The sequence below is a fragment of the Schistocerca americana genome, chromosome 5 (assembly GCF_021461395.2).
Source record: "Schistocerca americana isolate TAMUIC-IGC-003095 chromosome 5, iqSchAmer2.1, whole genome shotgun sequence".
NCBI lineage: Eukaryota > Metazoa > Arthropoda > Insecta > Orthoptera > Acrididae > Schistocerca > Schistocerca americana.
Genome location: NC_060123.1, coordinates 645483058 through 645495566, shown reverse-complemented (window position 1 = coordinate 645495566; position 12509 = coordinate 645483058). Strand labels below are relative to the sequence as shown.

The window sequence follows — 12509 nt, the reverse complement described above, 5'->3', positions numbered from 1 at the left end:
ATAGTTTCACATACTCCGTAAAATAAACGTACGGTGCAGAGAAACAAAGTATAAAAGGTATTTCACCAGTAGATGACGTCATTCGGATTCTGTGGCTCTATTATATATTTTAAAAGCAGCTAAATTGAAGAAATGTTTCTTTCACATATTTATTGCTGTTAGTCATGATGAACATTTTGTTCATCATTAGTTGGCAGCAATTTGTTTAGAGGACGTACTGTTATTCAGCTGTTTAATACTTCGAATGCCATGTTGCCCTACAATGAAAAAATTTCAAGCCAGTAATTTTTTTTAAAAAGAAACCAAAATTGAGAATAAGTTTAAGATAGAATTGTATGATAAATGTACTAAAACGTTAAATATTTCTTACCTAGTTACTATGAATGCCAACAATTTTCTGTGTAACACAAAATATTGCTTTGAACAAACATGTTGTTATCACTGTGTTGCGTGTTTTTTTAATCAAAATTACGAACGCACTGTCCAAGTTTACCGTATAATTATAACTGAATTTATCCCCGATTTTCACATGTATTTGAAAAATTTTAAGTTTGAAATGTTTTCGCTGTAGGACATGATTGCATTCAAAGCACTGAGCACCTGATCAACAATTCGTCCTGCAGTTACAATGCCGCCATCTGATCAACAAAACATTCGAAAGCGATAATAGCAAGAAACAACAAAATTGGTTGAAGAGATACGTCATCAGATTAGTGTCTGGTAGTTGTTTCTGTGACGTAACCTGCAGCGTGAAAGAACGAATCACAACAGTTGTGTTGAAAGACCGTCATTGTCGCCCGCAGCAGACCAGCGACCAGGAGCTGTCTTAGCAGAGCGATATGACAACTGTGCGACCATACTCGTGCTCTGATTGGTTGTTGCTGTGGTAACTGGCCTGTACACAACTAACTGCCAGTCACTTTGTCGTTATGACACCAGTATATATCAGCGCTCCCGCTTCACGGAACCGGTGCTTCCTTAGAGAGCGGCGATAGAGTAAACGGCCCTGAACTGGGGTACTTTAACTAGTCAGCTACGTGTCAGCATTCCGCCAACACCGCCGGGTAACCTTGGTACTGCGAAAGCGTTGTGGAAGCTAACTGTTGTCGGCTTTTTTGCTGTTTATAGGCGGTTCGCCGCTGAGTTGGCAGCCTAAGAGATCCGCACTAAACGAAGTTAGTCTCAACACAGTTACGTCAAACAGATTACAAGATTAAATGGTGGGATGCTACTGATGGAGTCTGCTGGATCTGCTGCCCTAACTAACATTCTTCCACTATATCCAGATAAATAAAAGTTAACCTGAAAGTTCTTGTCTCGGTGGCAGAGGCAGCATCAGGAACGAAACCTGCAGGTGTTCTCAGCTAGAAGTGTTGCAGAGTAAGGGAGAGGGGAAGTCAACAAGCCAGTAAGAGAGTGGCGGCAGAGAGTCAATTTTTGTATACAGGGCGAGACATCTACGACAGACCCCCCCCCCCTCTCCATAATATATCAAGAATGAATAAATATACCGGGCTGAGGTTTTCGTCCAGTTATAGCGGACAATATGCTAAATTTTTTTACTTTCGCAAGTAATTTTTATCGTTTATAGATGCCGAATTACGACACCGAGTTTGTATTTTTTTTGTGACATTTTAAAGAAGCTTCTAAAATAATTTCAACAGCATAACATGTATGGGAATTGATGAAGTAGTATAAAGAGAACAGCGCCGCAGGCTACTGTCCCTTTGTCAAGACAAGAGGTTCCAATAACGTCTGCGCTGTTATACCAAATGTTAACAAACACGTAACTTAGGTATTGTACCAATGTTTACCTGTGCGCTTGAAGTCCGTCAGTCGATGTTCTACTGTTGTAGCAATCAGATAACTTGCTCATAAAGCTATTGAGGCAGTCGCAATATATACGGCAGTCGTAAAGGTGAATATCATCCATGGCAAATGCCGCCAAACTATTATACCAGCGGTTCGGTCGTATGCTGAAAGGTATCCAGATCGTGGCAAACACTCACGATCTCACTTTGGAAACATTAGGAAATAATTCTAGAAACTGGAAGTGCGCAGAATACAATACACCAGGGAAAAAGAAGAGCAACTCGTGTAGGAATTGAAAGTATTATTTTAGTAGCAGTACCACACAATGCAAGTGTCACTAAGAGGCATCTCCGAAGTGCAAGAGGGACCAATCAAATGATCATTCTGCGAATACTACATTCCGTCTCATTTTATTCTCTGCACATTTCGCTGCGTGTACAGTTTCAAGTCAATGACTTCCAAAATTGATTACTGTTCTCCAAATGTTAGTACGAAAATTTTGTTTGAGGATGAAGCATCGTTTTCAAACCACGGGTAAGTGATCTTCGCAATATGTACTAATTATCGGCTGAAAATCCACGCTGACTAAAAGAGGTGGATGAAAACAACGCTCTTCTTCTATCAGAGTTTGGTACGTGTTATTTATGCATTATTGTTTCCAGATTTATTGATGAAATCTAAATGCGCTCAAATATATCGGCGTGCATTATTGTTTCCAGATTTATTGATGAAATCGAAATGCGCTCAAATATCTCGGCGTGATACCATCATGACGGATGTCCCTCCCATTCTACACACGTAATGACAGACTCTCTAAAGAGATCATTTGGAGAGGACTGCAACGGGCGTGCAGGGAACGCAAAATGGTCTGCACACTTATCAGACTTTTACCTGTATAGGAAATTAAAACAAGAGCCTTATTAGTAAAAATTGATGGCTCCCGAAGGCATGAAACGCCTTATACTAAGGGCTTCTGCTGCCATCAACTTCACATGAAATTCAGTGTGCAATATTGTTTCTTCAGAACAACTTTACAGCGTGTAGCAGTGCTTAAGGTCAACATTTCGAGCAACTGGTTAGCCGTGATGTAAACATATTATCTGTACCTGAGTTACGTGTGTACTTTGCGGCAAGCGTTTCTGGAACCTCTCCTCTTCATGGCGGGACAGTGATTTGTGGCGCTGCTATCTTGGTACAGTTTGGTTAAGTCCCATACATGTAATGTCCTTGAAATTCTCTTAGAAGCTTCTTTGAAATGGAATGGACAGTCTAATGAGTACAGAATATGGATTGAGAGTAAATCGAAGAAAGACGAAGGTAATGAGAAGTAGAGTAAATGAGAACAGCGAGAAACTTAACATCAGGATTGAGGGTCACGAAGTAGATGAAGTTAACGAATTCTGCTACCTAGGCAGTAAAACAACCAATGATGGACGGAGCAAGGAGGAGATCAAAAGGGGACTATCAATGGCAAAAAGGGCATTCCTGGCCCAGAGAAGTCTACTAATATCAAATACTGGCCTTAATTTGAGGAAGAAATTTCTCAGAATGTACGTCTGGAGTAATGCATTGTATGGTAGTGAAACATAGACTGTGGGAAAACCGGAACAGAAGAGAATCTAAGCATTTGAGATGTGGTGCTACGGACGAATGTTGAAAATGAGGTGGACTGATAAGGTAAGGAATGAGGAGGTTCTGCGCAGAATCGAAGAGGAAAGGAACATGGGGAAAACACTGATAAGGGACAGGATGATAGGACATCTGTTAAGACATGAGGGAATGACGTTCATGGTATTAGAGGGAGCTGTAGAGGGCAAAAAACTGTAGAGGAAGACAGAGATTGGAATACATCCAACAAATAATTGAGGACATAGGTTGCTAATCTGAGATGTAGAGAGGAATTCGTGGCGGGCCGCTTCAAACCAGCAGAAAAAAATAAAAATAATAGGTTGGTGATAATGTGGGGGTGGAGGAGGGAAAACAGATAGAGGGGGAGGGGGGCGAGGGTGAGGGGACTAGCCAGTGTCTGATTGCACTCAGGGGTGATTGTCTAACAAAGGTGGGTCTAGACACTACGACCCTCGGAAACCATTCTCTACTGTTTCTGCAGAGAGAACCGCTCTTTGGAAGCCACGATGACGTAAATGGTTCATGATTCGTCCGACCCGCGCTTTAAATGCTACTTTTTCTGTAAATACTTTCCCATCTGGGATCCAACACTTTCATTTCTCGATAACCCTGCGCCTACCATAAATTTGGACGAAATCGGTGACGACGAATAGGCGCGGTCCCCTTGTAAGTTCTATCATTCTGAAACACTGGGTATTCTGCGCTACTTTCCCGCAAAACCTAGTTTTTCAGGCAACTCACTGTTTGTGACGTCATATCTCTTGAAGTATGTATGTACGTATGTAGGACATGTACGTATGTATGTAGGACATCTGTTAAGACATCAGGGATGACTTCCGTGCTACCAGATGGAGCTGTAGAGGGCAAAAAGTGAGATGGAATAAATGCAGCAGATCACTGAGGACGCTGGTAGCAAGTGTTACTCCGAGATGAAGAGATTGGCACAGGAGAGAATTTCGTGGCAGGCTGCATCAAACCTGTCAGAAGACTGACGACTCAAAAAATGGTAAAATAAACAAACATTTTCAGTCGCTGCAAAGACGGATTTTAAAATCTGTTACCACAGTAATAAGTATTTGATGGTAAAAGAATTTTCATGCTTTTGAAATGAGATATGGATTTCGTCGGAACTTACATGTGTTTCGTGGTGTGTTTAATGTCAGGCCCCAAAGGGTCGCGATTCATAAGGATCTCTGGATACCTGTTCCTCATTGAGAAGTAGGCATCCAACCCTTTCTTAACCTTCTCTGTGCTACACTTGCAGTGAATGTACATCCTTTCGATGTGGGCGTCATCTGTAACCAATGGAAATAATATTTATTACAAAGGGTTAGCCAGTCATTGCAGAAAACATAATTCCATTAATAGCTTCAACCTGAAGACAGATACTGCAGTCAAAGACTGGCGGCAGTGTCTACAAGGTGTGTGAGAAAAGTAATGAGATTAGCAAGACTGCAGGGGATCTGACAGTGCTGTGTTGTTCCACTTGTGTAGGCAGTGTGTTCATTGCTTTCAGACCCTGTCTAAGTTGTAGCTCCGTACACCCAGCACATGATTTTTGAGAGCGCCATCAGTGAAGTTATGTTTTTGTTGTGTGTTATGAAGCTGGAGCAGCGGAATTCAGAGTAAAGTTATGCCATCACCTTTTGTGTAAAGTCTGGGGAATCCGAGAATGTGACCTTCCAAGAATTGAAACAGGTCTGAGGGGGAACACGAGTTTCTCCCTGGGACAAATCATTTCCGTAAGGGCATGAGGTGGATCGACACGTTTTGATTTGCTCAGTTTGTGAAGCTATTACTCTTGAATAAATCATCCGTCTTTTCTGAAACTGTAACAATTTGTTTGTCTGTACATATACATCACACCTACCCATTCAGATGACACTTTCGTGTTGCATCGCTTTTTAGCCTTTTTAAATTTATGTTTTAGAGTGTGTTTCGTATGTATAGAGCTCCACATGCTTGAAACGTTGTATCTGCTTTTTATTTTTCATTTCAGTGACTAACAATATATAACTGCTTTTTACGCTTCTGGTTTGGCAACCCATGGAACAATCGGTAGGTTCAGTTCCCTCTCAATTGCTTTTGCTTTTCTTCCATTATTCTTTCAGTTTTCCTCTTTCTTCAGACCACTTCACAACTGTTACCTTAGTGCTTCTGTCTTGTCTTTAATTTGGCACTACAGTACCGAGTTAGCTATCATCCATTGTCTAGTACCGCGTGCCGCGGAATTTGAATCCGCGCCAGGCGTCATGGATGTCGAAGACCCCTAGAGGCCTCTGCACCGTAAGCTGTGGCGGCGCGCGCCTCCTGGCCCGCATTTAGAGTGAGGGCGCCACAGCGGAACACGTGGTCCCAGCTACCAATAGCGGCGCCCCCGAGAGCGTATTTAAGCGCCGGCCAATCGCTCATCCAGTCATCAGAAGGTTGGATCCCCTCAGTCGACGACGTCAGGTTGCAACGCCTGGGCTACTCTCAGGTTGTAATCTCCGTCTTCGACGGTTGTGTCTGTCTGTCTCTCTGTCTGCCTGCCTGCCCGCCGCTTCCTGCTGTAGCTGTTCGTCCGTCTGTCCGCCTGCCTGCTCGCTGTCCGCCGCCGCCGCTGCTGCCTGCTGTCCGTCCGTCCGTCCGTCCGTCCGTCTGTTCGCCGCCGTCCGTCTGTTCGTCGCCGCCGCCAGCCGGTGCCCGCCGCCGCCGCCGCCGCCGCCGGTGCCCGCCGCCGCCGCCGCCGCCGCCGCCGGTGCCCGCCGCCGCCGCCGCCGCCGCCAGCCGGTGCCCGCCGCCGCCGCCAGCCGGTGCCCGCCGCCGCCGCCGCCGCCGCCGGTGTCCGCCGCCGCCGCCGCCGCCGCCAGCCGGTGCCCGCCGCCGCCGCCAGCCGGTGCCCGTCGCCGCCGCCAGCCGGTGCCCGCCGCCGCCGCCGCCGTTGCCGCCTGGTCGCCGCCGTCGCCGCCGTCCTGACCCTGGTCTACGGCCGTCTTCGTCTTCATCCGTTTTCGTCTTTGTCTGTCCCCAGTTTCTGTCCTTTCCTCTTCGTTCTGTTCGCTATTGTTTCTCCCTACCGTCATGTCCGCCCCCACCACCGCTGCCACCGCTACCACCACCTCCATAGTTTATACTTCCCCTTCCGCCGCCTCCACCACTATCACCTGCTGTGCCCAGTCCCACCCCCCTCCTTCCATCCCTCCTCTTCTCACTCTCCCTTCGCCCTCACTCTTTGTCGCCCCCTCTCCAGCTTCTTCCTCTCGATCTGATCCTTTCCCCCCACTCCCCCAGCCTGTCACTGCAGCTCCGGCTCGGGTGGTGGCCCGTCGGGCCACTGTCCATGCCCAGCTCTCTCCGTCGCCTTCGCCATCGCCGCCGCCACCGCCACCGCCGTCGTCACCGTCGCCTTCGCCTTCACCGTCACCGTCACCATCTCCGGCGCCGACTCCGGCCCCGGGACCTGCCCCTCCCCGCCACATTCCAGTTGTTCCCATCCCCCACACCTCCTCCACCGCCGTCAAGCGCCCCAGTGGCACCCCTGCCTCCTCTGCTTCCAAAAAGGCTCCGCCTCGTCCTCCTTCCCCCACTCATGATGCCATGGATGTCTCCCCACCCGTCCCTGCCCCCTCATCCTCCTCCTCTACCCCCTCCTCCTACTGCTACCTCCTCTCCCGTCCTGATCCCTCTCTCCTTGAAGCCCGGAACCTCACCCTCTTCCTTCGCCAGCATTGTCCTGGTGCCCCCATCTCCCTCCTCACTCCTCGCCGTGATTCGGTCCTCATCTCCTCCCCCAGCCCAACCCTCCACACATACCTCCTTTCCCGCATCCCTGTCACCCGCTTTGGCCCTCATGCCTCCCTTACCCCTGCTCCTTCTCCATCTCCTACCCGCCAACCCCAACCCCCGCGTCGCCCACCGACCCTCACTGCCGTGATCACTCGGCTCAGTCCGTCGATCACGGAGGAGGAGGTGTTGGCAGAGCTCAAGGCCCATCCAACGCTGGAAGTGCGGGCGGTCCGCCGCATTTTCAACTCGGCCGGCCCCACCCGCCTTATGCGGGTTTTCTCTGAGGACGCCCCCTCCATTGAACGTCTCCTGAAGGAGGGTGCCCTCTTTTTTAACCAGCGTTATAAGGTTGACCCCTCCCGTTCCCCTCCTCAATCCCTGCACTGCCAGAGGTGTCTGCGCTATAACGCACACCCCACAGCTGAGTGCCGCGAGGCCCCCACCTGCCCGCATTGTCGGCAAGCGCACTTCCTCAGGGAGTGCCCTAACCTCCAATCCCCTCCTTCCTGCAATACCTGCAATCTCCCCCATCCCACCTACTCCCAAAAGTGTAAAGCCCGACCCCCTCCAACCACTCCTGAACTCACCGTCCCTGTCCGTCCCCTGGACGCCCCCACCCCTCTTGGCAATTCCCTTCGTCCCCCCGCCCCCACCGCTGAGGACATCATCAGGTTCCTTACCATCGTCCTCCAGAATGTTCATCCCTTTCAGCGCCCCCACACCCTCCAGCAGGTCTCCCTTGCCGCCCATTCCATATTCCAACTCAAGATGTACGCCACCTACTCCAACAACCAGGCCCATTTCACCTTCTCCCGCCTTGACACCCTCGTCTAAATCCCTATCATGGAGCGACAGCAACATATCCTTTTCAACAACATCCGCTCCCTACCCGCCAACAGGAACCTCTTCCTGCACACCCTTGCCACCCACCACGTGGATGCCTTCCTCCTTAATGAAACCTTCCTCCAACCCCACCACACCATTCACACTTCGCCCTACCTCCTCCACCGCTCCGTTAATCCCCTCCCAATTGCGCGTGGCGGAGTTGCCATTGGTCACCACCGCCAGATCCCCGTTCGGCTCCAACCTCTCCTTCCCGACCCCACCGAGCACCTGATCCTTATTCTCTTCTTCCCCGGCCTTACCGTTACCTGCGCCACCATCTATGTCCGCCCCAACGCTCCTATTCCCTTCGACTTCCTCTCCCACGTCTATCGTACCTTCTCCTCCTACGTGATCGCCGCCGACCTCAACATCCATAGTCGTTCCGCTGCCCAGTTACGGCGGTGGCATCGGTTCCTCTCCACCCTTCAAGGCGACCTCGTCCCCATCCCCCAGCATACCCGTCCCGAATCCAACTCCACTCCTGATGTTATCCTCTCCTCCCCCAACCTCCTTGGCCGCATATCGGTGGATGTCCTGGAGCCTATTGGTAGCGACCATCTCCCTGTCCTCCTCACTGTTTCAGACGGTCGTCGCCCTCGCCCCGACCCTCGTACTGACCCTCCCCCTAAGTTTGTCCACGACTATTCCCGTGCCGACTGTAATGCCTACCGGGATACCCTTTCCACCCAGGTCGATAGCCACCCCTTCCCCTACCACCACCCTGACGATGTCACCCATGCCGCCTCCTTTCTCCAGCAGACCTTGTCTGAGGCCGTGGAGGCCCACGTCCCTACTGTCGCCATCCACCCCCACCGTCCTACCTTAACCCCACAGGCTGTTCTCCTCCTCCGTGAATCCCGTCGTCTCTACCATGCCTTCCTCCGCACGCGTGACCCGGGCACACTACGACGCCACCGGCAACTCCAGTGACACATTCGTAATTTGCTCGCGGCTAAGAAACGCCGTGACTGGCGACAGACATGCACCCGTTTAAATGCTACCCTACCAATCTACTCGTCCAAGTTCTGGTCGGCCTTCCGTCGCCTTACCGGAACTAAACCCTCCCCCTATTATCCTCTTCTCCATGATGATCATCCTTTCCCTGGCACCCTTAGTAAGGCCAATCACTTTGCCTCCTACCTCTCCGATGTCTTTTCCATCCCCGATGATCCCCAGTTCGATTACTCCCTCTTCCCGAATGTCCGCGATTGAACTGACACCTCCGTCCCTCCCCTCGCCCCGGGTTTCCAGTACTTGGACAACATTGCACACACGGAACTCAATGCCCCTATCACTACACATGATCTCATTGCTACACTCCGCACAAAACGCAACACCGCTCCTGGTCACGATCGTGTCACCTACCGTCACCTTCGTGAAGCTCTTGTCTCTTTCCTCTCCACCCTGGCCAGGCTCTACAATGTAGTCCTGTCCACAGGTTACTACCCCGACCTGTGGAAAATCTCCCGTATCCTCATGTTCCTTAAGCCTGGCAAACCGCCGTCCGCCGTCTCCTCCTACTGTCCCATCTGCCTTATCTCGGTCTTCAGCAAGGTCCTGGAATCTATCCTCACCCGACGCATCCACCAGCATCTCCGCCAGCACCGCCTCCTTCCCATTACCCAGTGTGGCTTTCGGCCATCCTTCTCTTCCGATGACCCTCTCCTTCACCTCACTCATCTCCTTTCTGAACAGCTTAATTCCCGTCGCTCCGCAATCTTCCTCTCCTTGGACCTCGAACGTGCATATAACCGCGTATGGCATTCCGGTCTCCTCTTCAAGCTCCAAACCTTCGCCCTTCCCATTAACTACGTCCGTCTGATTGGCTCCTTTCTCTCCCGCCGTCCTTCCTATGTCACCATCCATAACACAGATTCCTACGCCTTTTTCCCCTCCGCCGGTGTGCCCCAAGGCTCCGTCCTCTCCCCCCTCCTGTATCTTTTGTACACGGCGGACATGCCGCCGCCGTCACCCCCCGTCCACCTTCTCCAGTTTGCCGATGACACTGCCTTCCTTGCCCTTGCCCCCACCCTGCAACGCTCCCAACGCCTTCTCCAATCCCATCTTGACCGATTCACCGCTTGGTGTAACCAGTGGTTGCTCAAGGTCAATCCTTCGAAAACCCAGGCGATTACTGCAGGCAAAACCACCCCTTCCTACCGCCTCCTTGATTTCTATCTCACCGTCTATGGCCGTCCCATCGCCCTCACTCCCACCCTTAAGTGCCTTGGCGTCACCCTCGACCGTCGCCTCTCCTGGACTCCCCATCTCCGTACAATCCAAGCCAAGGCACGTTCCCGACTCCGTCTCCTCAAGCTCCTTTCCGGCCGTACGTGGGGTCTGGACCCTTCCACAATCCTCCACACCTATAAATCCCTCATCCGCCCTATCCTTTGTTATGCCCATCCAGCCTGGATCTCGGCCCCCCCTACCTTTTACAAATCCCTCCAAATCCTTGAACGCCATGCTCTCCGCCTTGCCTATCACATCCGTCTCCCCTCCCCCACGCGGATCCTGTATGATCTCATCCCCTTCCCCCACCTCCTCCTTTTCCTTGAAAGGATACAGATCCTGTACACCTCCCATAAACTTGATCCTCCTCACCCGCTCGTATCCCCGATCCTCTCCCATCCCCGCCCGCTGTCACGCCTGTATTCCCACGTCCCGCCCGGTCTCCATCTCTCCACCCTCCTTACTCTCTCCCAAGGTGGCTTCCGCCAGCTCCCCCTCCCTGATGATGTCCTCCTCTCCTCCATCTACCTCTCCTATCAACTTTGACCCTGCCCCCCCCACTTCCGGTGTCCTTTCCCTTCGGCACCCTCCCTCCCTTCTCTTCCCCTCCCTTCTCTTTCCTTTTCCCCCGTCCCCTCCCTCCACCCCTCTTCCCCCGGGCTTCCCTTCCCCTTCCTCTCTCCCCCCTCTCCCCCTGCCTGTAGCCTCTCTGCTCTCCCCTCTCGCTCTCCCCCTGCCCCTCCTCCTCCTCCTCTCTTGGCAGGTCCCCGGACTCGCACACGCATTGTGAACATTCGCGCGCCGGAGATCATCGCCCTCGGTTTAGTGTCTGTGCCGTCGTGTTTGTACATCAGTGTTTTTCGCCGTCCACGCTCCCTCGTTCACATGTGTCGTCTAACTCGTCAGTGTTTGTGCATAGTGCCGACAGTTTTCTTGTTTGTTTCGTCGAGTGTGAACGGCTTCATGTTTTTTAATTATTGTATCTACTGTTTTTTAAGCCGCCAGTCTGTTACTTTTCTGTCTCCATTTCACTTTTATTGTACTACTTATGGCTGAAGAGCGGAGTACACTTTTCCGCTGCCAGCCCACCTTGTATGGGGTGTTCAAATTACAATAAAGAAAAAAGAAAAAAAAAAGAAAAAAAAAGCTCATCCAGTCACTCTGATTTCGCTTATGTCGGTTTACACCTCGCTTGCGCTAGACTGCTTTCTTTCTGGTTCGTGTACGAGTCTGTTTCCTTGTGACTCTGTTGTTCGGTCTCGTCGTATTCGTTGTGTCCTACGTTGGTCGTGTCCGTCCTCTTCCGTTGTGTTGCTGTTCGCGGCCCTCTCCGCGGGTCCCGCCGCGTCTTCCGTCAGTGCTACCCCGCGACCGTCCTGGTCGCAGTTACAACACATTGATCCTCTTCCATTATGATAATTTAATTACAATTTAATGTTCGACAGTATGATTATGTGTAAAACTTATTGTTGCTTCAACGGGAACAGTTGTTGATCAGTGGGGCACGTTTGGTAAACGAGGTAAACAAATTACTATAATTAATATATATTTGTGAAATCCTCCTTGACGGACTGCTTGTTGCTCTCGTACACAGAAAACATTCGAGCAGCAAAATACACTCCTGGAAATGGAAAAAAGAACACATTGACACCAGTGTGTCAGACCCACCATACTTGCTCCGGACACTGCGAGAGGGCTGTACAAGCAATGATCACACGCACGGCACAGCGGACACACCAGGAACCGCGATGTTGGCCGTCGAATGGCGCTAGCTGCGCAGCATTTTTGCACCGCCGCCGTCAGTGTCAGCCAGTTTGCCGTGGCATACGGAGCTCCATCGCGGTCTTTAACACTGGTAGCATGCCGCGACAGCGTGGACGTGAACCGTATGGGCAGTTGACTGACTTTGAGCGAGGGCGTATAGTGGGCATGCGGGAGGCCGGGTGGACGTACCGCCGAATTGCTCAACACGTGGGGCGTGAGGTCTCAACAGTACATCGATGTTGTCGCCAGTGGTCGGCGGAAGGTGCACGTGCCCGTCGACCTGGGACCGGACCGCAGTGACGCACGGATGCACGCCAAGACCGTAGGATCCTACGCAGTGCCGTAGGGGACCGCACCGCCACTTCCCAGCAAATTAGGGACACTGTTGCTCCTGGGGTATCGGCGAGGACCATTCGCAA

At 51.2% G+C, this 12509-nt stretch overlaps 1 protein-coding gene across 2 annotated transcripts in view; it reads right to left on the bottom strand.

Moving 5' to 3' along the window:
• Nucleotides 1-12509, bottom strand: part of LOC124615269 (retinol-binding protein pinta-like) — a 189462-nt gene that overhangs the window by 36289 nt on the left and 140664 nt on the right. For both annotated transcript variants that reach the window (XM_047143012.1, XM_047143013.1), the window contains exon 3: nt 4577-4736. In XM_047143012.1, coding sequence (XP_046998968.1) covers nt 4577-4736 — 160 coding nt within the window. The remainder of the gene's footprint in view (nt 1-4576; nt 4737-12509) is intronic.